This window comes from Rhipicephalus sanguineus, chromosome 1 (assembly GCF_013339695.2).
Source record: "Rhipicephalus sanguineus isolate Rsan-2018 chromosome 1, BIME_Rsan_1.4, whole genome shotgun sequence".
In the NCBI taxonomy this organism is placed as follows: Eukaryota; Metazoa; Arthropoda; class Arachnida; order Ixodida; family Ixodidae; genus Rhipicephalus; species Rhipicephalus sanguineus.
Genome location: NC_051176.1, coordinates 91,540,380 through 91,567,071, shown reverse-complemented (window position 1 = coordinate 91,567,071; position 26,692 = coordinate 91,540,380). Strand labels below are relative to the sequence as shown.

General features: G+C 41.7%; 1 protein-coding gene across 1 annotated transcript in view; it reads left to right on the top strand.

Annotated features, from left to right (window-relative positions):
• Window positions 1–26,692, top strand: part of LOC119394022 (WD repeat and FYVE domain-containing protein 3) — a gene marked incomplete in the record, with an annotated part of 152,166 nt that overhangs the window by 108,466 nt on the left and 17,008 nt on the right. Inside the window, 16 exon segments of the mRNA XM_037661234.1 lie at window positions 991–1,139; window positions 2,632–2,688; window positions 2,781–2,841; window positions 4,739–4,908; window positions 5,461–5,515; window positions 6,012–6,131; window positions 6,215–6,332; window positions 6,446–6,552; window positions 6,745–6,898; window positions 7,072–7,163; window positions 11,057–11,269; window positions 13,925–14,075; window positions 18,016–18,263; window positions 18,993–19,220; window positions 22,760–22,951; window positions 25,079–25,370. Coding sequence (XP_037517162.1) covers window positions 991–1,139; window positions 2,632–2,688; window positions 2,781–2,841; window positions 4,739–4,908; window positions 5,461–5,515; window positions 6,012–6,131; window positions 6,215–6,332; window positions 6,446–6,552; window positions 6,745–6,898; window positions 7,072–7,163; window positions 11,057–11,269; window positions 13,925–14,075; window positions 18,016–18,263; window positions 18,993–19,220; window positions 22,760–22,951; window positions 25,079–25,370 — 2,407 coding nt within the window.

Here is a 26,692-nt window from a genome sequence, read left to right as displayed (position 1 = left end):
GCTGATGAAAAAATTGCTTTTAGACGCTTGTATAGACAATTACTATGTTTGAACATCTTTCACGGTTCTGTGTGAAAAAGTTTTGCCATGTAATAACTGTAATACTAAATGAAGAAAGTGCACCTTACTGGTAAATGGTTTATTTCTTCAGTCATGTGCTTTCAAGGCATTCAAAAGTACGCAATTTAACATCTGCCCCATCTGTGAACTTCATGTGTTCCTTCAGCCCTTGAAATAATGAACTGCGGGTGAACATGGCACGCTTGAGTCTGAAGCAAATCTTCATCAAGGTAAATTATCTTGGTCAGGGAAAGAACTACTTATCCCAGATGTATTTCCATAGCTTGCACTATGTATTCTTGGGGGGAAGAGCATATCCGGGTACAGAATAGTAAGGTGAAGGCTTCTGATAGTTCTGCTGCAGCTAATTTGTGACAAAACTGCCTAAAACAGCCTAATCCAAGAGCTCTAAATGTCTGAAAGAAAAACTCACATATGCCGCTACAGAAACTGCTGTACGCGGGTTTCACCTTAACAGTGCTGTTCACATCTGAATTTTAATACAGCTGTGTTTGTGCGCAAAGTTTCTTCCATAGATTACAAACATGCATTTGCCTCAACTTTTCCCTTCTGACTTTGCAACTTGGCAAATTGATCAATTTCAACAAAATATTGCATTACAAGTGCAATAATTTACAGTGATTATGCATGTGCACAGAGGTTGGCTTCCTCAACATGCTTTTAAAACTACTACTGTATATAATTTCCTGGTAATTTAGAAAGATAAACATAGTGAATGCTAATGTCACAAGAATGTCTGAACTCACAAATGCAAAGATTTGACAGATCCATATGTACTAGCCATTCTTCCCGTGATAGCTGAACAATCAGTGACAGTGCCAGAGTTTCCTCTAGTAATTTTTGTAGATAACTGTGCAGTTGTATGCAAAATTGGTGTTAGTTTCTCATGAAGGCCAACTCTCATTCCAGATCACTCACATGTTCCGGTGTGCACGGGTGCAAGGCCTTGACACATGTGAAGGCCTATTGCTGTTTGGGAAAGAGCACTTTTATGTTGTGGATGGCTTCACATTGTTGAAGACCAGGGAAATTCGAGACATTGACTCACTGCCAGCCAAGTAAGGGGCACTCTCAAACACATTGTTGCCGAAGGACAGGCTCATGTTTCTTTCAGCAGACCGATTTCATGATGAACTACAATGCAGCAAAGCATGCCAACATTTTTTTTGTCATAAATAAGTATATCAGAGCTGCATTATTTTATATTTTGATGTGATTAGTTCAAATATGTATTTACTTTTTAATGTGCTGTAAGTAGGTGCTTGAGATGTTAGCAATTTCATCTATGTTGATTGGTGTGATTTAGTTACAAAACTTGCAGGTAGTATTAAAAAGTAGTGGCATTTTCTAGAATTATTTAGAATTTGTGATGCATGCTGTAAAGAGGAATGAACGTCTGATCCACTTTGCATCAAAGCTATAGGACAACAAACGTCAAGATGTAAGTTTTTTGTTGCATTTCAAAAATAAATACAGCTTTTTGAGATAATTTCTTCTTTTATAGTCCACAAACATTCATCTTTCTAACAAAAAAGAAAGGAAAGAAATGAATGAAAATGGTAACCATAGTACGTATAACCAGATAATGCTCCTTTAATATTTGGAAGATATTGCAATTTGGCTATTAAAAAGGATTGTAAAGGATGTTAAAGTTTAATCAAAATGTATTGATAGGGTGTCCCCCCTCCTGTAAATAACAAGGTTGCTTTTGTTTTCATTTTCCAAGCACACTGATGTTTTGTCAAAGAGATGACGAAAAAAAGTCACAGTTTCGCCGCAAGGGCGAAGCAATGAATGCGATAGCAAGAAATTAATGCTATACGAAGTGAGGCTCACCAATGGATACTCTCAGTTTGAACAGCGCTCCTGTTGCAAAGGCGGCCCAAGCAGCAAAGGAAACTAGCGTGCTTCAAGTGTCGAGCTGTGACACTTGATAGTTCGCGCTCATCTTCTGTTTGTTCGTTTAGCGGCATCCCTTGAGCGTGAGTGGCTTTCGTACGCTCCGTAACATGAGCGCGGACATCACGGTGAAAGCGTGAAACATCCCTCTTCCCCTCAGCACGAGAAAACCGCGCGAGCAGACAGCGGAAGGGCAAGGTTCTTTCTCCCTGCGCAAGTATAGGAAGAAGCGAGCGAGCTCGCCGACGACTTTTAAATGCGCCCGTCGCGCTCCTAACGCCATGTCGCTGGTAATGAAGAAACGCTTATAAGTGCAGCCGTCTCTGAGTCCGTCCAGCGGTAACGGGTGCGTATATAACGCTCGCCATTAGCTACGTGGAGGATCTGCGTTTCGTAGCGTAGTGGATAGCACCACTCGCTGCGGAGCAAGAGGTCCCTGGTTCGATTCCGCGCTTCGGAAGCATTTTTCTGAATTATTTTTCTTTGGGTCTTTTAGATATATATACATACTTATACATATACGGTGCATGACGGCGGCGACGGCGACGGCAAAATCCAGTCGAGACTGTCCATATAATTGCTATCGCAATAAAATGACTAATAATGATTTAATAGCATTTGCAACTTTTTCCTTTCTCTTGCGTTTTGCAGCATGCATGACCCAATTATTCCAAACTCTTCCCCAAGGAGCAAGCACCAGAAGAGAATGTACGTAACCAATTTTAAAAACAATTGGAGACATACAAAACAGTGTAGCTAATGCAACAATTTCTTTTTTACTTCCTGACTTTCTCCTTTAGGTGCAGTAAATTTTCGTATGATGACATACGTGAAGTGCACAAGCGACGATACCTTCTGCAGGTATGTTGTTAAGCATTGCTTATTTAAAGCATATGTGATGTTCGCACTATTTAAATGCACCCCTTTTTTGTTGCAGTAGTAACTATGTAGACACTTGAGACATTTTTGCACCATGATGCTGCCATGGTATCACCGTTGCTTGATGTGAAGGGTCGGCACGACGCACAACATCTGCATTGTGGAAAGACGTTGTCTTTGTGTAATGTTAGAACACCATCTAGGAGCTCAAGTGTGGTTCTAAACCTTATTACTTTCCATACCTCAACTTCAGGCAAAACTGTCAATTTTTTCTGAGGAAGTTGACTAAAACCAGCGTGCATATCAGGTTTAATAAACTGATCACTCCCTTAGACTCTTTAGTTAAGCGCTCCATGTTTTACTGCCATAAAGCCCTCTAGCCTGCTGTGAACCCTTCTTAAAAGCACTATGAAAGTGGCAGCTCATGCATTTTGTACTCCTGCGGAGTGGTCTAGAGCTGAGGTGCTCAGTTCCTCTGATTGAAAGAACAACACTCAACCCACACATTGCACCATGATAATGAAGTTTGCCAAGCATTGACCACTTCCTGTTCAAATTTCTGTACACAAGGAGGCACCATGTATGCTGTGGTAGTGTCTGTTTAACCTCTACATCTGCCAAATGCAGGTGCAGTGCATTTCAGCAAAAAAGCTGAATTGTACACCGTTGATGCGGCACCCACCACATGCTCAATTGCACTTGACATGCTGACTAAAAATGCTACACTCATTAATTTAATTCTTTTTTTTTTTTCACGCAAAAGCCACAGCTGATTATTCACCACCTGTTGGGGTAGCCGGGTCACAGGGGTTCTGCTAAAATTAGAATGTTTTGTTACTGTGATGTGTGGGGGGACGTGGCACTTAGGGAATGAAAATCAACCAAAAAATCTAGTTTTCGCTGGCCATCTCTTCACGCTCCTGACATCATTGTGCACCTAGTTACAAATTTTCACTGCTGCATACCGTCGTCATCTATCCACATCTTACTTTAAAAAACCGAAACCACTTATCCCGCCCTTTAAATTGAGAGCAAACGGCAAACAATATTTCATGCTCTTCCTGTAATGGAGGAGCAATATCTTTTGTTCTGTCTGGGTTATCATTGCGATTTCTTTTTCACCTCTAAGGTAAAGAGATGTGATATGTCGTAAGGAAAATTTTGTTATAGTACTTTCTTAAGAAAATGTTCTAAATCAAGGTTTTGTTTTGAGTATTAATTGGGGCGTTTTTTAAATTAGGTGCAACAGCCCACAACTCTGCGTGGAAATGTCCTAAAGCAATGATTTATACTTTACGACACACTACAAACATTCTCAATGTATTCTGTGGATTGTACATTGGTGTGCAGGTTGTGGTTAATTAGCTAATTAGGCCTTAAACAAAGAAGTAGGTGTTTGTGATATCCTGGAAACTACTTATCATAGGAAAAAGCCAATTACATATTTGAAATCAGCACAGAAACATTCTTAAACTCTGCAAATTCCATCAAAATCGATCAGAATTTAAAAAAATGTTTTAAAGTACCACGTCTCCCCTTAAAAAGCCCAACTGATGCTGTGTGTCGTTCCTATGCACCATGTTTTTTTATTACGTGACCTGTGCATGCAGATACTAGACCAAATTTTTTTATACTCAAGTCTAAGTGTATAGTGTGTTAATATGGAGAGGGGAAGTCAGCATTTTTTCTTTTACGGCCACAAAAAGCAGGCTTGCATCAGAGTCAAGTTAATGTTCGGGCATATGAAATGTCGACATTGATTCAATGTTCATTATTGCACATAACTGTGTGGCTCCAGTTTTTATTTCCAGTTCAGTTTTTCACTTGAATAGAGTTGAAAATGTGATGTGCTGATGAAGCGTGCCTCATCTTTCAACAGCCAATAGCCCTGGAAGTTTTCTCAGCCGATGGGCGCAACTACCTGCTGGTGTTTCCACGCAAAGTCCGCAACAAGGTCTACACTCGTTTCTTGTCGGCAGCCACTGCAATAACTGACAGTGCCCAGGAGTCCTTGGCAGGGCAGCGCAGAGGTGCCAATGTAGAGTCTGGGTAAGATGCAATACATCTTTATCGAGTCTTGTCTGTGCCACATTTACTCGCTGAGAAATGTAATCTCTCTCTGTGGTCAAAATTTAAGGAGGAACACAGATCTTAAGACCAAAAAGTTGCAAAAAAGAAATTTATTTTCTGAAAATGGTACTTTTGTAGTATACAGGCACTGCCATGTGCTGACGAAGTTTCCTGCATCTTGGCTCGATATTTTGGCCACAATAGGAATTTATATCACCACTGCATTCTGCATTTTTTTTACTGAAATAAGCACAAAAAAGGGGGGTCTCTTTCCGTGCTAAGACGCCACTTTTTTTCTTTCTTACAGTTCCCAGGAACAATGATACCAATTACTTAAATTTACTTTGGCCTATTATAAAAATAAGTACATGCTCTCTTTAATTGGCACTTGCATGTAGATGCAGAATACTAAGGCAGTAGAGAAGTATGAACACTTGTCTGTGCATCATTCTCTTGTTTTTGCATTGTTTTGTACCTTCGCATAATGAGCACTTTTGTTCCGCATTTTTATATGACTTTTTTGTGTTTTAGGGCAAGTCTGCTTAGCAACCTTATAGGAGAGACATCAGTAACACAGCGATGGCTGGTGAGTGAAATCTTGCAAATAAAGTTGTGATGTGTTATTTGGATCATTTGCCAAGTAAGAGAAAGGGGGGTGGGGGTGCAGCTTATTTACCTTAAGGAACTCTCCAAGACTTTTTCGCCCAAGATGAAATACTAGGGAATGACATATGCTGACAAAAGCAGCCTGAGGACTAACTCTGAACTGGGCTTATAGCTCTTAAAAGCTGCCGTGTGCCATTTTCTTTCACTTGAATTATATCTTGGATCTTATTGCTACATGAACTCCTTCACCCATTCACTGATCACTTATACATGGCAGTTAGGCTAATGATTACTAGGTTTTATTCTGTGTAGGGTCTATGAAGTGATTGTGAAGTTCCCTTTCATTTGTTGAAAGTATAAAATGATAATGCCTAGCTGGCTGCAACACAGTAAAATCACAGTGTAATGTGTTCAACAACATTCTCTTGCATTCATCAAGTGCAATGGTGTGAAAAGGTGGTCACAATATTTTACAGAGGGGTGAGATCAGCAATTTCCAGTACCTGATGCATTTGAACACACTGGCAGGCAGGTCATACAATGACCTAATGCAATACCCAGTCTTCCCTTGGGTTCTCGCTGACTATGACTCAGAAGTAAGTATCTTTTCTTTTTAAATTATACACAATCTGTATTCTCTTTCAGAAACCTAATGAAAATCTTTCACATGCCTGTGCAGGAACTAGATCTGAATGATTCAGCAACGTTCCGCGACTTCAGCAAACCAATGGGTGCTCAGACAAGCGATCGCCTCGAACAGTTCAAAAAGCGTTACCGCGAATGGGATGACCCTCATGGTTCGTTCTCTGCTCACTTGTATAATCACTTTTTGGGAAGTCAGCTGGAAGATTTTGTTCTGGATTTAGGCAATACAATGTGTGTACCAATTATACCCAATCTTCCTTTCTAGGAGAGACACCTCCCTATCACTATGGTACATTTTACTCATCTGCAATGATTGTGGCCTCCTATCTTGTTCGGATGGAACCCTTCACCCAACATTTTCTGAGACTACAGGTGACACATTCTTTTTGATGTCATTTTGTGTGATGGATTATCAAAAAAAAAACAAAACATAGGGGTTTGACACAGTAAATTGGTATGCAGCGGCATTCCACTGCAACACTTCAGTGCATTGTGCACAGACACATTTTCCTTGTTTCAAGCCTTATTTTCTACTGTTCTCATCATGTTCTTTGTCTTTTCTAGGGGGGCCACTTTGACCTGGCAGACCGCATGTTTCACAGCGTGAAAGATGCCTGGCTTTCTGCCTCAAAGCACAACATGGCTGATGTCAAGGAACTCATTCCCGAGTTCTTCTATTTGCCCGAGTTCCTTTTGAACAGCAATCGGTTTGACCTGGGTACGTTGAAGTCTTTGACCTTTTTCAGACAGCATTCAGATTCAGCAATATTACCATATTGCCATATTACCATATTACCATATTACCAGTGCAAGATTACCATATACATCATTGTATGATTGCCTTTCTATGACATTTACCTTGTGCTTTGGTTGTTTTGCATTTTTCGATAGGCTGCAAGCAGAACGGAGTTCAACTCGACAACATAGTGCTTCCACCTTGGGCAAAGGGAGACCCTCGGGAATTCATACGAGTGCACCGAATGGTATGAATAATGCTGCTTTTGTACGCACATTGAGTGCAACACATTGAATGCACCCGTTCTTGTCGTCAAGACCACTTTGTTTGAAGGGGTGAAATGACAAAACGATTGTGAATATGAAAGTTGCTAAATTAGTGTTTCTTTCTCATTCCAATCTATTCTTGACATCTTTGCCATTTTAACTTACAATTTAATTTTAGCGATGCCCAAACCTGGCCTTTCACCTGGTTTGGGCATCGCTAACAAACAAATGCAGCACCATGATCTTTCAGTGACACGTGTCTGCAAAATATGAAAAGGCTGCGCGGATGGTCAAAATTTAAAACAGAATCCTGCACTTTGAGCGAGAGTGAAAGTCACATGCATGAATAGCCTACTCATCACACACTGCTTGGAACGTCACTGATCGTGACACGGCTTCATTTCATCGTCTAATGCAGAGCACGCAATGCCACCATTGGAAATGCTTGGCAAAGCAAAGCATAAAGAGAAAGGGAAAAAAGGAAGTGGGCCTCATGACACACCACCGTGGCTTCGGCATGCGAGAGTCATTGAAGGTGCAGCATGGACACTAATAATAATAATTGCTTGGGTTTAACGTCCCAAAACCACGATATGATTATGAGAGACGCCCAGCATGGACACTGTCTGAGGCATAATGGGAGCGTGTCTTCATTGACAGTGGCCCTTTCTCCTGGCAACATAGTGACAATTTCTTCTGACTCCTCCAATAATGAACTGCTTTGAAAAATTATTTCAGTAAAACACCTTACAACTTCCAATGTCTGACCATTATTTGCAATGGGGCCTGGTAAGGGACCCTTCAACGTGACCTTGGCATGTCATGAATGTAGTCATTGAGTTTCTATACTATCACACTATTCAACGCACTCTCAGTTCCACAGATGCTTGTTTAATTGTTGTAATTTGTTGTAGCATGGACACAACTACACACACGTAGAAGTTGCATGAGATGGTATATACATTTACGTGGATGGGTTTGTGTCTCCGCTACATTTAGAAGATGAAAGAAGCCCATATGGCTACCTTCAATGTCTAAAGGTATTTCCATTAAGTATAGTGGACTGTCGTGAAAAGTATCACTTACCTGAGTCGCAGGAAAGGTTTATTTCTACCATATAGCTATGGTTAAACCTTTGTATATTGCTATTTTTTTCAATTTAAAAATTATCCATTATTCACTTATTGGTTTCTTCTTCTCTTCATGTATATTCTGTGTTCAATTTTCTTAGACAATTTCACTGTTTGAACACCTGCTTTGGTTATGGGCTTGGTATAATACCACAATTCACTGCCAAACGCAAACAGCATTATATAGTACTTCACCAATCCTTGCTGCTAGCGAATGGAAAAAATTGGAAGCAAAGCTTTGTTGTTGTCGTTACAGTAGAATCTCGGTGATACAAATCTCAAGGGGGGGGGCAAAAATATTTGTATCACCTGAAATTTCGTAGCAGCAAAGAAATAACAAAATCACTTTTCATGCCACGATATGTGCACAAAAGATTTATTTCCATAGAAAGAACTCGTGTATGTCTTTCTGGATCTATTTTTCCGCGAGGTTTGCCGTCAGGGGTCCTTTTTTACCACAAGGGTGATGCACCACAAACGTGGATGTCAAAGCCTCACTAGAGGCCAACTGAAAATAAATTGCCGGAGTCCGCTCCACCATAGCCTTAAAGGGACACTAAAGGCAAATATTAAGTCGACGTTGATTGTTGAAATAGCGGCCCAGAAACCTCGTAGCGCTGCTTTTATGCCAAGGAAGTGCTTATTTTGAAATAAAATCACGTTTTTAGTGGTCCGCATCGCGTTAGCACGCTTCAAATCTCCCGCCTGAAAATACGACTCTCATACGTCACTCCTGCCGTGCCCAACGTTGCCCGCTTTTACTGCGCGGCCGCCGACACTAGTAGCAGCCGAGCGGAAGTAGCGGGACCCACAGTAGCAACAACGGCGCTGCGGCAAAGACTTGCTCGGATGGGCACATTCAAAGCCGTCACCAAGTTGCGGTTGGTCTCGTAATCTTCAGTACGGAAGTGTAGCGAGCACACACGCAGAGGTTTTGACTGTTTAGCACACTGGCGCAATGGCATGACACTAAGCCACTTCGAGCGTAAGGGTTCATTCCGCGGCACCCAGTGAAAAGACACCGGTTTCCTTGCTGCAGCACTGGCGTTATGCACCATTCGGGCATCCGGCAATATCACACGCATGCGGCATTTTGTCGAACTTTCTGTCAAACTGACTTTCACGAGCGCGCAAAACACGCACGGCAGTACGCGATCCCGAAAACTACCACTGAGACGGGCGAGGCACAGTTCAGTGAAAACGAAACCTTTGAACCACGCGCGCTCCGTTCCCCATGGCAACGCCACGGAGGTTTTGTTTTCCATGAATCAAGCGGAAACGAACAAACAGCATTTTATTACGTCTTTTGATGCTCGGAATGTTCTTTTTTTACTGCTGCTAGTTTGATTATTAGTGATTTATTGTAGGCCGACTTCCATACGTCATCGGGATCACTTCGAAAATGTCCCACTCGTGGCACTCATCATGTGATACATTTAGCTTAATTTCTCGGTAAGTAGGGCACTGCTGTTGATAATATTGCCGTTTTAGAAGTTGTCATACATTGGGCTTTCACTTTGACATAAATTGTTATTTGCCTTTAGTGTCCCTTTAAGTGAATGACAGGAACGCCAAAACGTTTCATGCCTTTTTAAGACTATTGCACTTAATCTACCACTATGTTAGTCACATACTTTCAGAGCTGCGCAGTCGCTATCGATGTTTGTGACAATAGCGACTGCTGTTTCTTGCGCAGCGGTTAAGGCAAACGGTAGTTCCGTTTTCAATCTGTGTGCGCTGGCTGCGCACGTGCCTTCATAACTGTGTCGTTGCTATGATCGCATCTACCATGGTTTTGTCTGCAGCGGTTGCGGCAAGCAGCACCGCTTTGACTCAGTGAGCGTTGAATGCACGTGTACTTTCGGAGCTTCGTCATTGCCATACATGATCATGTCAGTAGCAACCATGGGTTGGTCCGTAGCGGTTGTGGCAAACGATAAGCTCAGTTTTGACTCTCGTCTGCTGGCTGTGCGTGCACTTCTGGAGCTTCCAGAGCACACTGCTGTCGGCCATAGCTCAAATGTTTTGGTACAGAGGATCCAGAATTCAGCCCATTGTACACATTGCAATCCGGCTGGGGGATTTTACGAATTCGTATCAGGACTGAAATTCGTATTAGCCGGGTTCATATCACTGAGATTCTACCGTACCACCTTTACATTTTAGTGTTACTGGAACATAATCTGAAAATTTGACGGATCTTACAGTTCAGCTTATCATACGTGCCATTTTCATTAGGTATACACACACCTATATAGCTTTGCTGTGTAGACAGTGCCATATCAATAATGCTGGGCTGTTAATATATTAGTAGAAGGATTACTGGTTTTCACAGAACTGATTCGCGATATTCAGTGTTCTGTGCTTCAAGCCATCAATTGATTCGTCCTCGTGCTGTGATCTGCTAACGTCGTGGTTAGTTCAGATGGTAAAACAACTGCCCTAGAAAGCTGTTGATAACGTGTTCAAAGGCCAGGACAAATTTTTCATCAGCAAGTTTTCTTTTCGAGATATTCATATGGATTTACTTTGTAGCTTTGTGCTACAAATGGGTTGATAACAGTTGCCCTTTTTCGGTAGAAAGACTTGCTGCTTGCGCCAGGTGGTGGTGCCATTTTATGTACTTACACAATGCCGCACACACACACACCTTTACAACCAAGTTACATTTTCAGAAGTGTTATCGCACCACTGCCTATGCACTTTCATTTCTACATATGGATACATTTTTCTGGTTTATGCAGGCTCTGGAGAGCGATTTTGTGAGTGCTCACTTGCACGAGTGGATTGACCTCATCTTTGGCTACAAGCAGCAGGGCCAGCCAGCAGTAGAGGCCGTCAATGTCTTCCACCACCTCTTCTACGAGGGCAATGTTGACATTTACAGTATTGATGACCCACTGAAGAAGAATGCCACCATTGGTTTCATCAACAACTTTGGCCAGATTCCTAAACAGGTGACCAGATCACGAACCATGTTCCATGGTGTTTTTAGTAGCAGAAAATTAGTTCTTGATTTTTTGAAAAGGTGAACATGAGCAATTGTAGCTGGTACCTCCTGTCAAGTTAAGCATATTGATGGTTATTAAATGTCACTGGTGTGAAGGATGACATTTTATTTGATAAGCTTGAAGTGCTAGACAAAACAAAAGAATTGACAGATGCAGACTGAAATATATCGATAGTAGCTGCTGGACATTATATGCAAATTGCCAATGCACGTAGAAGCGCTCACAAAAATTCTCGGGACAGTTCAGTGCCCACAGAATGCCATTTTGTCATGAATTCTGGATAAGACAACTCTTGCTTGTATGCTGTGCAGAAAACTTCTACACAGGAACTATTGCAAACAAAAATCCTCATGTACACTTCAGCACAATATAACACACAGATGACAGTAGTAGATGACAGAACATGGTGCTGACCAACAACTGAGAATGTTAATGCATGGGATTTTATATCTTATATATCATTGCATAGGAGAGATGGAAAAGTGCACAGAAAAATCAAGCCGGCAAGTTCATCCGACACAGGTTGCTATTGAGACAAAAGCTTTTCTTTCCTTCTATTGTGTGATGATATATAACAAATCGCATGCAAAAAAATCTTCACTTGTTAGTTAGCACCTTGTCCCATCGTTTCCTGTTGTCATCTGTGTGCTTTATTGTGCTAAGCGTAGTTGAGGTCATGCCAGAGAGCCCGCGATTCTGTTCTTTTGAAGAATACAGCTTGGAATGCTACAGTTTAAAAACGGAGTCACGGCTTACGTGGTAGTACCGTGCAAGTTTTTATGAGATATCATTGAATGAATGAAATTTTTAGTTTGTTAGTCTGCACATATTGAGGCAGACACATTTGGCTGTTGTCACAGTTACATCAGAGTGCATTGTGCAAAAACAATGATTTGTCAGAGGTGGCAATGATGAAGCTTGAGCTATATTGTCGCTACTTTGGACTTATTGCATGCATAACTCTTGCTGCATGCATAACTTGTTTTTCATCACATCACTTTGAGGTCGTACATGAGCAGCCTTGACCGTGCACTGTCTCTTTGTTTGGTTCAAATACTTACTTCATCTGAGTGTAAATGAGAATGCTGGAAACATTTCCAAGAAAAAAAAAGGTATAGCAACAGGACCAATACAACGCAATATAGCCTAAGCACTGACTCAACTGCTAGTTTATTCATAGGAATCAACTATATGGTTGAAAGATATTACAGTTAGCCAACGTCACATCTGTGTGCTGGCAAGAAAGTAAACACATAAAGGGAAAAAAACGGCTAGCTGGCATCAAAGAGAACATGCACTGCAATGCATGCAGATGTTCACCTCTTTTTGATCAGGCCTGCGCATTACCAAAATACTGCGAGCAGCGAGTACACAAGATTTGGAAGGTCTTAATTGCGGAAAAAAAAAAGAAAAAAGAAAGGGACTTTTGCGTGCATCGGCGCACCTAAACATTTATATTATCTGACAAGGAGATTACATATCTTAACCGCTAAACTTTTGAGGTTTTCTTGCATCTTGTCAACCATCATCTTCTAGTTACCACAGACACCTTTACCTTTGTTGCTCTCTTTTTTAATGTTTGGTTGGTCATGATAATTGTCTGTTATCCAACAAGTGTGGCAAGTTGAGCAGGTTGGTAAAGATGCATGACTTCAAATGAGAGATGTAGACAGGACAAGCACTAACCAGTCACGAGGGTTAGCGCTTGTCCTGTCTACGTCTCTTTTCCTTTGCCTCCATTTTTTTATGCACTACTCATTTGAAGAGATGCATCTGTTAGCCATGTCAGTTTTCCCCATATTTTGTTTTCAGACAGTATTCAATTCATCTACCCGATAAATTGCACCAATCGCTTTGATATCTTCGCCGCCGACCCATTTTTTACTTTTTTGGCACACAGATGTGACAGTGGCTATTTTCAATGAACCCTCTGCCATGCATGTACACAAATCTGTCCTATGAATGAACGAGCAGTTGATGGCAGCTGTGTCATTTTGTCTGCTATTGATAATGTTGCTGTGCTGTTTTCCTTGTAATGCTGCTCAGCCAACTAGGCCAACTTCACTGCATTGTTCACTCCTGGAAAGTTTAGCTTTGCACTTTCAGAAAATTGCCCCTTCAAGAATGGGCAACTTAAAAATAAGGATATCATTGCTTCATGTTTCAAACACAGTTTCCTTTTCATTTTTTTTTTTTTTTGTCATCCCACCAGCCATGTAAGGTCCACAGAGCAAACCACAGCTCAGTGCTATACTGAAATGGTCTGCTAGATTTTGGTAGGGTATATGAACTCTTTATTGTTATTACAACTTGATTTTAATCAGGAACTAAGCACAAAGTCACCTTGTTCATGCCCATTGAAGAGTTTAATCATACCTAAGGCTTTCAGCTATTAGCATGTTTTCTTCTTCCAGTTTCTTTTTTTTTTTTCAGTTGCTCATATTCTTCATTGTGAATGCAAGAGACTGAAGTGTAATAGAGGCAGCAAATTAGTGCTGCCTCTGTAGAGTTTACCTGTTGAAAAATTTACCATTTCTAGTATGTTCAGCATTTTGCTAATGCTTTGTATTATATTATTCCATTCACCATTGTACACTATAGCTTTTCAAGAAACCCCATCCATGCAAGAAGCTGACCAACAGAACCAGCGTGGTGGACCCAGGACCTATAATGCCTGGCTTGAGCTATTGCCATGACAAGTTGTTTTTTCATAACCTAGACAACCTCAAGCCATCCCTACATCCACTCAAAGGTCAGCATACCGATGCAGTACCAGTTCACAGGAATGTCTGGTTGTGTAGACATTCCTGTGAACTGAATAAGTGTCAGCATGTAACGAATATGTGCAGGGTGTCTACCGACCGGGAAAACCGGGAAAACCGGGAATTCTCAGGGATTTTGGGTAGTCTGGAAATTCTCAGGGAAAACTCAGGGAAATTGTGCTCCCATCAGGGAAAATCCGCAGTAACTTTATTGAAAGGCAACGAAAGTCGCGGTAGCATTGGCTCGATATTTTGTGAACGCATTTTTCAAATCAAACGGTCGCTGCGGCTGCGGGGAAGTGGCGCACTACGCGGTGTAGTTCTGTCTTCTTTCTCGCGCGTGCTGTGCGTTAGCGCCCGATATGGTGTTTTTGTTATCGCCGCGTGTCAAGTAACAAGCATGATTAGTTGTAGAAGCGGTAGCAGTAGATGTAACGAGCTTGAGTTATCTTGCAAGCGATCGTTCAGGAAGCGGATGTCTTCGACAAGGCTGGTATCTGGCAAGCCATCCCGATCGGCGAGGAAAAAAGACGACGCTTGTTGGCTGTTATCGGAGAGCTCACTCGCTCTGATCCCGAGCTTCAAAGATGCGTGAAGAATAGAATAAATTTCCAGGCGAGAGCTAACGTAACTAACGGGCCCACTCACAGCAAGTGAAAGCTTTTTTCTTTCTTTTTTTTCCCGATGAGGGCACTGCTGAAACAAGTTTTAGGCAGTCGACCGATATTTTGGGGGGCTGCAGCTCGCGATTACCAGCCACACCACGTGGATGTTTGCTACAAAGCCGAATTACAAAACTTTTCAGAGCCAAGGCATAGCGGCGACCGAAATTCGCGACACCAGCGCGGGTCCCATTTGCTCGATTCGGCGCGCGATGTCGAAAAACAGTAGTGTTTCCACCATAATCAGATGTGCCGTAATTCAGGCTGTTGCCGTGCTTACATGCGATCTTAGCCCACAGCTATGTTGCTTTTTTTGCGATAGCAATTATATAGACACTCCGACACGAATTTTTTGCCTTCGCCATGATCTTCCTTATCAAGTCCAAATCGTGATTAAATCACCCCGCGCGTCGTATGCTCCATGCAAGAGTGAAAGCGCGCGAGCGCTGCCGACGAAATGGCCTTAAGCAGAGGTGAAACGAGCCGACCGTCTCCTTCGCGCGATGGGCACATGGAGATAGGAGCCGGAGGGTTGGGGAGGTGGGGGGGGGGTGGGGGGGGCTGCGTGAGTTCGACAGGAAGTGCGTACTTTGTACCAGCGGGCGTGGTCGCGTCCGCCGCGGTATCTTTAGTGGGGATCAGCAGACGGCTCATACCTTTGTAGGTGTTGTGCTCTAATTGCAAAACTTCCGTTGAAGCCATAGCAGTGGCGGATTCTTCAAGGGGGGGGGGGGGGGGCGTAGCGGCGATCGCCACCCCCCTCCCCCCCTTAAGCCAGCCCCCGCCCCCTCCCTTCAGTGCCTGTCGTGCACCTCCTTTTTCGGGCTGCCTGTTGAGTTTGCCCCCTTTTTCAGGTTGCATGGCCTGCCACTGCCCAAAAGGGGTAAAGAGAATCTTGTTCCCCCATTAGGTACCTGAATCGGGTACTTCTCTTAGTGTAGCGGCTGCGTTTCCTGAAGGAGCGAGCTGCTAGCCTATATTCATATAAAATTCCTCTTCGTTGCTATCGGATTTACTATCTTGCTCTCGCGGTGAAACTGACTCTTTTTTTCTAACGTGGGATGGTTTTCGATGTTATGCGTTCGTGGAGAGCAAATGGTTCGGCTGGGCAACATGGTAGCAAAGGCGTTGCATTGCTCTGGGCAACACGCGAGGATTTGACAACAACCCGCAGCAGCAGAACAAGCGCAATTCCACAGTGCATTAAACCCGCATTTGTTTCGTATTTACATGTGACACTCTGGCAAGGCATCTATCTGTGATTGCTGCACCTCAGGCTCAACAAAATTGATTTTTTTTCACGCAAAAAATAAAAAAAGTTTTTTCATGTTGCCATATTAGTCTAGCATTCTTGTGGCATTTTCAGTTTAAGATTAATCCTTCAGTAACTATGCCTTGCATGAAAGGTCGAATTTCAGTTTAACGAAGTGAGTTTCCGCTTTTACCAACTTCGCTATATTGAGGTTTAACTGTTCTATGTACTATTCAAATGGGATTAAGTCGTTTTTATTTTCTAACGTGCATATTAGAGAGTGACATCACCGAGCGATATGGTCTCTACCCATCTTGACATAAAACAAACTTCTGCTTCACTCAGGGAATTTTAGCAAAAACACTCAGGGAAAACCTGGAAAACTCAGGGAATTTAGAAAAGTCAACTCGGTAGACACCCTGATGTGCTTTTAAGTAATATGTTATCTAACAAAAGTAGTTTCACTTCACATGACACATTGTTATAGCAAAGCTTGACTGTAGTGCATGTAAGGGCAATGTGATACTACTACATACAAGAAAGTGGTCGTGTATGCCTAGGTCAACATTTTTATATGTAGTGAGCATTTTGGTTCAAGAACTTCATCTGACAGGACGAATCAGGACAGCACACACATGTTAATGCCCTTTCGTTCTTTCTTTCTTTCTTTCTTTTTTTATGCAGGAATAATAATTTGTCTTGCATGATCATAGGGCTGTAATTATAAATACAAACCTTGATGCATTTCACATCATTAATATCCCTTCACATACTAGTTTTCACCTTGCAAAGTAGTACAGCTGGAAATATTTTCCTGTCGTGTTAGAGTTAGGGGAGTCACTTTTAGCTTGTGTAGAATAAAAAAAAAGTGTTTGCTTACAATAGAGATCTATGCTCAGTTGTTTGCCCTTCATGGGTTATCTTCTTTTACTAGCATCTCTTATTACCACACCATGTCATGTCATTTTCTTCATAGTGCTCTCTTGCTAGAAGCTCAATTCTTTAGTTCAACTGTTTGGTGTGCTTGCATTTGTCCTTTTATGACTAAAGATTGCACTGTCAGTTATAATTGTCTCATACTTCTGGTGTGTTTAGCAGAGTCTGCACTTTTCTTGACAAAGCTGCGAAATCTGCCAAATTTCTTTTTAACTTTATGAATTTAGCCTTGTTCTACAATTTTATTAATGTTGTGTAAAGTCTTATGAAATATAGATTCTGTCACAAAAAAAGCTTTAAGGGGGCCCTGCAGCACCTCTTCAAGTAATTATCGAATGACATCACTATAGAAGTTTACTGCCTAGTGAATAAACTCCTATAGTGAGGTGAGGGCAATTTTTGGCTGTTTAAAATAAAATCTTAAATTCCCTGCTGCATTTCAGTGCTATAATGTGTGGCTCACATGTTCACAGGACCCTTGACTATTCATTGATAGCGTTTTCTGACTAGTATGTTCAAAAGGTGTTGTAGGGCCCCATTGTTGAAGGATGAGGGTGGCGCAAGGTTCCAAAATAAAAAACGTAAAGCAATGAAATATTGGTGGTGCGTTTGTTACCCTCTTGAGTCAGCGAAATAGATCAAGTACTAGGGACTACTTGCTCCGAGCAAGTTTATTCAGATAAGTTCTTGAAGCAGGTGAATCTTCAACAGTGAAGTCGCAGAGAAAACTGCTGTGATCTAAAAATGTGTTGGCTTTCACTCTGCTGTTTCTGTAGTTTCATGATGCTTGTGTCTTACATGTAAGCATTGATCATAAAAAATAGTTTGTATGTATCTACGAAAGATGGAGTTCGGAACAGACTTATTTCTCTTATGTGCTGTCCCTCTGCGGGTCCTTTCACGAATGTTTAAGTTGGCAGAAAGTGATCAGCTTTGCCATTTAGACTCTGCTTATGGTCATTTGAAATGCTTGGTCGAGAGTCATACTCCTGTAATAGTTACCTTCACAGTTTCCTACTGAATAGAACTGCATTCAGTAGAAGGTAATCAAACCTGCACATGAAACTGTTTCTCTTCTAGAGCTAAAAGGCCCCGTCGGTCAGATAATACAACATGATAAGACGGTGCTGGCAGTGGAACAAAACAAGGGACTCATTGGACCCCTGTACAACCGATATGTTGCCTGGGGATTCGCTGATTACAGCATTCGTATGGGTCCCTACGAAAGCGAGCGCTGCAACTTTGTCTGGGAAGACGTGCCGTCTGGAGAGATCCTTTGCTGTGCATGCCCAGACAGCAAGATCATCATCACAGCAGGCACCAGTTCGGTAAGCGGCACACATTGTCGTACGCTTGAAAAAAATGTGCTTTCGAAAATTTTATCATTATTGTCATCATAATTTATTATCTCTGAAAGGCCCCTTGTGAGTTATTACATAAGGGGGAGCATAAACATGAATTATACAGCAATCACTTAAGCTTGTGTAGTTAGCACACAAATTTGCATTTAAGAGGGGCCATGGTGGCTCAACATCTGTGCCAAACTTGAAATTGCTCCACAAAGAGATGACTTCTGCGAAAGCTGAGATTTCAAGAAATATTTTCATGAGAGAAAGCTGGAGCATACCTTAGTGTAACTAGCATGAAGCTACTGAGAAGTCAGTGTGGGTTTCCTTTGTAATTTAATGGAGCTACTTTCAAATGTATGCAAACTTTTGCTTATATAAGTGTGTACCATCAGAAAGATCTAAGTGTTCCATGGGTTGCAACTAAGTTCCATGGGTTGCACGAGTTGCAAGCAATTTTTGCTTGAAAACAAATTTTTTGTGTTTCAAATTTCCCATTAGGTGACTCTGCCTTTGATGTTGTCAGACTTATGGTTAGCTCATGATTTGCAGAAAAAGTCTTTAACATTCAGTTTCTCAGTTTTCTTTTGTTTTTAGTGCCCACAGTGACAGCATTTGAAAGCTTCGAATTGCTATGGTGGACAGAGGATAGAGCAACCGAGCTCTTTTTCTTTGTCCCGGTAGATCAGGCATTGTACTTGGCTTTTTCAGGTGGTGACAGTGTGGCAGTTTGACAAGAAGAAATTGACACTGAAGCAGAACCTTCACGGCCACACGGAGGCAGTCACCTGCCTAGCAGCATCGCGGCCATACAATTTGATTGTCAGTGGCTCCCGCGACTACACCTGTATATTGTGGGACCTGAGCCGCCTCGTCTTCGTGCGCCAGCTGCGAGGCCACACAGCTCCCATTGCTGCTGTCGCCATCAATGACCTTACGGTAAGGCGTTCGAAGAATTTAATGCAGTTGAAATTGCTATGTAGTGAATATCAAAAGTGACAAGAAAGGGTCTTCTTATGGATAAATGAAACAATTAGTCTATTATTTACTCAGTGGGGCACAGGTGGATATAATGTCTGCTAGTTTTTGTAACGTTAGAGTAACAATAAAAAAATTCAAAAACATTTCTTCCATACCATTTTATGCCCTGATGAGGTAGGAGAAAAAAAGACATAGAGCATCTTGATTTATGGGGTGTTTATTCACACCATTGAAGGCAGTCACAATAGTACAGTGTTTGTACAGTACTCACAGATTGAAGCACGACAATTTAGGGCTAAGTGATGCGTATGTTTTCGTTTATACCATTTTCAGTTTGTGTCGTATCGGTGTAATTTTGACTTGAACGCTTACATCAGAGCCAACATTACATTTCATGGCTATATTCGTAGCAACATGACACAGTTATCTCGAGCAATTGCCCATACTGGTTGTTATACTAAAGGTTTTGATGTCGCATTACAATCGGTAAGCACTCTACACCTTCACGTAAAAGTTGAGCACTCTTTATTTTGGAAAACTAAGTTCTATGGTCTTTAGAATTCTTGGGTAATAAATGTCCTTGAGGGAGTACGTACAGTAAAACCTCATTAATTCGAACTCGGTTATTTCGAAATCCCGCATAATTCGAAGGGTTTCTGCGGTCCTGTATTTTGCAATGTAAATCTGAGTGGATATTTTGAAGCGGCAGTCAGCACCAGCCCGGTTAATTCGAAAACTTTGGGTGCCATGTGCCAATTCCCGATCCCAATTTTGCCGCAACTCCGCGGAAGCGACACCATTAGGAGCCACAGGGCAATGCAGTGTAGCGATATTAATGAGTGACAGTTGAAGCAACCCAGCCTCGCTGGTGCTAATAAAGAAAAATAAGTAATAAGAAAAAAAGAAAAATAAGTAATAAAGAAAAAAAAGAAAACGCGGTCTCGTGGTCGGCTACAATGTGCGCCTGCGGAAAATAAGACGTGCTTCACTGCAACACAGTGGTGACACGCAGGCAGCATGTCGCATGCTTCTCACAAGGTCAGCACGTCATGATTTACCCATTCTTTTTGGGAAAAGAAAAGATAATAAAGGATGACCTGACGGAATTCATGATCTATGCGAACCTCCGATTGGCGGTTGCTATGGCAATTTGTGCACTTGCACTGCTGGCGGAGTACTTGTCTGTAACGCCTACTTCGAAAACTCAGTTAGAAAACTTCAATGATCATGTTTTCCAGCCAGAACACATTGCGGATTCCGTCACACTGGCCATTATCATATTCTTTATTTTACCAGAAAGAATGGGCGAATGGTCGCACCATGATGTGCTGACGCTGCGAGGAGCAGGTGACATGCTGCCCGCGTGTCACCACTGTGCTGCAGTGAAGCACGCCTTTTTTTTTTTTCCGCAGGCACGCATTTCAGCTGACCACAAGACTTCTTCTTTTTTTTTTTTGTGCTGACAGCAGCGAGGCCCGCCGTTTTCCCGGGTTTGCGGCAAAAATGGGACCGGGTATTGCTGGAAAGCAACCCTTGGAGCCCCAAAGTAGAAGGCCAAACGACCACCTCTGATTACTTTCAGTAATTCAAAGTTCCTTGCATCCCGCTTTTTGTATGTTTCGTTAATTCGAAAACCCGCTTAATTCGAAAGTTTTTCACAGTCCCAGTGACATTGAATTAACGAGGTTTTACTGTACTTGAAAATTTGGGCAGAAGCAGCTGAGAGGCCAGATTTACAATCATTTTTCTATTCAAGTGCAACCACTGGCCATCAAGTATCATTATCACACAGATTGTTCTTATCAGTGACAAGTGCACGAACCTGGCCAGTCAGGGGTCATTTTCACTGCATAAAGGAAAACTCGTGAATGCAGGTCATGTCCAGGTCATCATGAAAACTAGAACTGGTGCATTGTTATAGAGTGTAGTACGTACTAGAGCTAACCCTCGCACATTGTTTCAAGCATAACAAATTTATTGGTAGTAGATTTAGAGAGGGCTGTACTTGCATGCTTTAACTGTGCAGCCAAAATAATCTGCCTTAGCGAAAATGGCATACAATGCGGCATCTGTGATCTGCCAGGGCTCTTGGTGCATTGGTTCACAAGCAGTAATTTTTTTCTTTTTTTTTTTTAAAGCATGAAATGCTTCTTCGCTTCATTGGGGACATATTAACAATCCAGTGGAAGCCATTGGGAATCCAATGAATTCTTCCACAGACGATTAGGGAATTGAATAGTTTGCCTACATGGGTATGACTGGTTGTAAGATCAGATAATTTTATATCATTACTTGAAAATCACTTGCATGCATTCAAGTGATTAACTGTGAGCCATCTTGTTTCACACATTTTTACCCAAGATATTTGTTTAGTTCCTTGTTTGTATGTAATGCATTTTTGCTAGAATTGTACAAATATTCATAATTTTAATATGAATTGACTAGTCCTTGCTATTCATTTCATATTCTGTTCAGCACTATCTGTAGTTGTCAAATATTAATTTCTGGGCTAATGAAAAAAGTTGACAGCAGTTATTGAAGTTTTGTGGAAGAGGTATCTCTATGGGTGAGGACTGTTCTAAGTGATTCAAAAGCTAAAGCAGATGAATCGTAGTTGTTGAGTAGAGCCATCATTTCCTGAGCAAATGCATGGGGCAGATAACTTGAGCTTGACAATTTCCAGTCATTCAGTAAAAATGCATCGCTTTACAAGCCTACAAGCCTAAAACAAATTTGTAGTCTCAAGTTAGGCAAAACAACTAAATGTTAGACCAGTCTCACCATGGATGCACCAGTTTAAAATGATGTGCAGTGCTGTTTCATTACGGTCATTTGTGATTGCACATTGAAGAATGAAAAGCAGTTGTGAACAGCAGTACATGCATGTTTCAAATAATTTAAACAAGTGTTTTTTTTGTTGTTTTTTGCCAGACTTCAAAAAAAAAAAAACTTAGGTTTATTTAAAAGTAAGAAAATATTCTATATACTTTTCAATATTCAAAAGTCATTTTTCTGTGATATTTGTATTCGATAAACAAATTTTCACTAGTTGACCACTCTAATTTTTACTGGTGTATCCTGAATTATGTACCTTCTGCCAAAGCCAGTACTGAAGTGTGATGTTGTAGTTACTTCTTATGGTGAGATGCTACTGTGTAGGCTTACACTGCTGTCTGTTCCAGTATCACTGTTGATTACGATAACATTACTCCATTGATGTAATTGCCTGTCCTTTATTGTTTAGTGCCAGATTTTGCAAGCGCTGTATCAGGAAGAGTGAAAAACTGGGATGGAGCTATAAGTCTGTGCCTTAATAGTTGAAATGTCATCGATGCTTCAATTTATCATATGTTGAAAGAATTTTAAGTTATACATATTTTTGCACTGTGGCAAGTCAATAGTGCCCAGTTGTAAAATTTTTCTTGCGTGTTTGTTCATCCATGCGAGTGTGTATGCCTGCATTTTGAATTGACGAGAAACTCTGGGAAATGTTTTAGGGAGACTTGGCAACCTGTGCTGGCACACACATTAGCCTGTGGACCATCAATGGGCAAGAGGTGGCCAGTGTAAACACCGCTACTGGTCGCAGCGACCGCCTGCAACAGATACTTTGTGTCTGCTTCTCACAACTAAATGAATGGGACAACCAGAATGTCATCATGACAGGCTCCAGTGATGGTGTCGTCCGGGTACGTTGTGATTGAGTAGTGTTTCTTGCCTTTTCAAAGCACCTCATTACTGGTATATTCATTCACATGTACTATGCTATAAATTCTGTACTCACAATTAAGGGTTTCCTACAACTAAAGAAAAAAAATAGCATAGAGCCTGTCCCCACAGCAAGTAAGCTGTGGGAGACTTGCCTCTGTGAATATTTGTGTTTATTTTCCTTTTATTTTGTGCCTCGGAAGTGTTTAAATAGCGGGTTCCACCTCAATCAGCATTTAGCACTTGCTGTACACATGTATGATAAATTGTGTGTTTCGATAAAAGGGACGCATGTAGCACACAGCAGCATAACAACCATGGGCTTATTAATTTTTCGGGCATAATGTGTACATACACAAGTATGCATTACTCACCATCAGTAGAGGTTCTTCAGGAGTTGCTGTGTGTACTGGCACAAAATCGATATTGTGTGCCCAAGCTCAATTGTTCCAAAAGCCGCGTAGCATCACATGAACCATGTACACTGTAAAAGAATTATTTTGCAAAAAAGACAGTCTTGGTACTTTGTGGTAGTGTTTATGTCAGCAGGGTGCTTGCTTAGACTTTTGCACCGGTACAACATACTTTGCTGCAGGAGTGTATGTGAACAGTAGTGCAATGTGCACAAAACTTTCAGCTACTGGGAAAATGTGTGAAAAATTCACTTTTTTTGGAATGAATACAATGGCATCCATGGATGCAGGAAGCTTTGTTGCCATGCAGTCAGCCGCTTACATAGTTTTCGTGCAGCGCATGCATGTGCTGCATGGCAACCACGCAAGCAGCTGACCTCCACCTACTGCTACTGAGCAAGTGCCAAGGGTGCCGCTAGGCCTAACTCACTTTGCTTCATAAACAACCATCGATGATCACAAGATGTATCATTTAACGTGCTTTCTTATCACACCAATTCACGCAAAAATATATATATATAGGAAGCCATTTGTGGCGTTCAGATTGCAAAGCACATGATGTAGTCAAGCCAGCTCAAATGCAGTGCAGCACCTCGACATTTAGAATCCAAATTGAACTTGCTTCGTATTGCCACTTTTGTTCAACTCGTTCGGTAACTGTTATTGTTTGTGACGAAAGATGAGATTAAGGCATCTGCTTGTTCTAGTTAGCATTGTTTTATGTGAAAAACAAACTAGCCATTAGCAAAGGCAACACACTTGAGCTGGGCTGCCAACACAGCATTGAGTTGGCTGCAAAGGCAGGAGTGTCGCTCAAACCCATATTTATGCTTACAGGAATGTCTTACCATTGTATGAGGTATAGTTACTTCCTGTTGTGGAATGAAACTGCCATTTTCCTGCAGGCAGCATTTGGTAAATGGCAAACAGCAAAGCAGTGTGCCACAAATGGTTGTAGGATAATTACGTAAATCTCTTACCTAATTTTTAGCTCTTTATTTTTCATCGCTTTTTCGACCACCTTTTGTTTCTAATAATCAAATGCTGTAGACAGCAGTATATGCAAAGTCCCACCATTTCTTATCATAACATGGCTTCAATATTTGGTATAACAGGCCTTTTTTGCTGCATTATTACATTCTGTTGTAATGAGCGTTGACTGTATTGCTTGACCTGGTTCAAGTTGCGATAGTAGTTGAGCCCAGTCTCCGATGGAAGGGTACCAGTTTTCCTTTAGGGTTTTCTTATAATAATCAGGCCTTATTCTGCAGACAGGCTATTTTTAACTTCTTAGAACATGGCTGTGTTTTTGTAGTTGCTGAAGGGATGATGGATGCTTGTTCATCATAATTAATAAAGTTTTGAGTTCAGGCAGCTTAGGCTTTCTAGTGTAAATTTAAGCCCCATTGACATGCATTCTTTTTCTGTTCACATCAACAATGTTGGCTGTTCGTGAATGTCACAACACATAACAACACTGAGTGAGCCTACGTGCCATTGAAACCACAAATAGTCTTTAAGTGTTTCATCAGTTTCCTCTATTTCCGAATGTTATATTCTTATGTTTAGTTCTGCACTTTGTAATGTCACTAAAAGTTATAGTCTATTGTATACTTGTCAAACGAGCTTTAAAAAGAAACAGCTGATGATTTACTGTTTCGTGAAGCTAATAGTGCTCTGCTGTGCAACTTACAGATGTGGTCTGCTGACTATGTGCAAATCCCCATAGAGGGTAAAAAGCAAGGCCAAAGCAGCACAACCATAACACCAGCTGTTGTTGAAGAGCCCAGTGTAGCCATAACACCCGAGAAGTCTTCCTCCCCTCCACCGACACAGTCAGCCCCACAGCAGGAGACAATGGCCGAGAGGATAGTTCGCAAGCTCAGCGCAGTTGACACCGATGATGTGGACAGCTTTCGAACTCAGCACACTTCTGCTGCCGTGCTCATTAAGTGCGGCTCAGACAGCTCACTTTCAGAGGACGATGGTGAGTGTTGTAATGCCCCACCCGCGCTATTCTCTTGTGTTTCTTTCATTCAAAGTGCACAAGTTTGTTTTAAAAGTGGTCTTCATGCAGTACTGAGCCTGACCTTGTGCTGCCAGATTAAATTTATCTTCTGCTATGGCCTTACTCTGGAAACTTGAGGTGCAGTTATGCTAACAGCTCACTTTTCCAGACATTTCCCTCTTGTAATTTACCAGGCACCACCTTTTTGTCAGTGGTCAGCGTAGCAGGGCAGTACCGCAGTTCCTGCACACCCCATACTCCTGTTGTTCTTTCCCAAAGCGAACGTGTCTGCCAAATGCACTGATTCCACTACTTTGCCAACTGTGCCAAAGTGCACCAAATTGGATTTACTGTGCCATCCTGATAAAATCGACATAAATTGTGCTTAATGCCAGAGTCTCGCGTTTGACTGTGTCTATAACCAGGAATCGCACCACCGGTGCATCGAAACGTGCAGCTTGATCTTGGGGCTGCCAAAGTCACAATCACGGATCAAAGGATTATTCTGCAGACGAAACAGAGCCCTGATTAAGCCACAAAGCCACGCAGGGTGCCAACACAGCTTCTGTTTTGCAAGTCTGCTCGACGGCGAAATGTGCTCACCGCAGAGGCTCGTGTCTTCCGGGCCAATTGGTGGCGATTCATTTTCTGACATCATCTGTTCCGGAAATGCTGCTGGTAGCTCGTTTCAAGCGCCGCATGTCATGTAATTGAGGCAATATTCAGTAATGAATTAATAGGATCTATACAATTGACTGAGAAGAAAAAGAGGCTGGTATTCGCCTTCGGGGAATGTAATGAAGGGACCGTGTTAATTTTTAGCATTGAGGCATCGGCGCCAGCAAGAGGGTCCAAAGAGGCACTCCCATCCCCCCTAGACAATGTCCTGCTGATGCCCATGTATTTAGGTGCTGGTTGCGTCATGGTGTTTGTCTGCCACTTCTGCTCATTTAAAGTCAACATTTTATTAACACAAGACTACAGATCTGTGGCAGGAGACCTGCACTTTGATAGCCACGCAGTAGTTGCATTTAGAGTGTTATTTCATAATAGACAGTTTTATTTATCCAGTATTCTGTCTGTTTGCTTGTGTTGAATCAAATAGCTGAGGAAGTTATTCCACAACATCCAATTACTTGACGCCGTTATTTTTGCATAATAGAATGAAATAATGAGTTGCCCTGGAGAGAAGTTTTACCATAAGATTTGCAACGAATGGAGATACTTATGTACCTCCTTGTGAGAGTTCATAAGAATTATGCAGGTGTCTGAATGCAAATGCAACTTGCTTCTCCAATGTA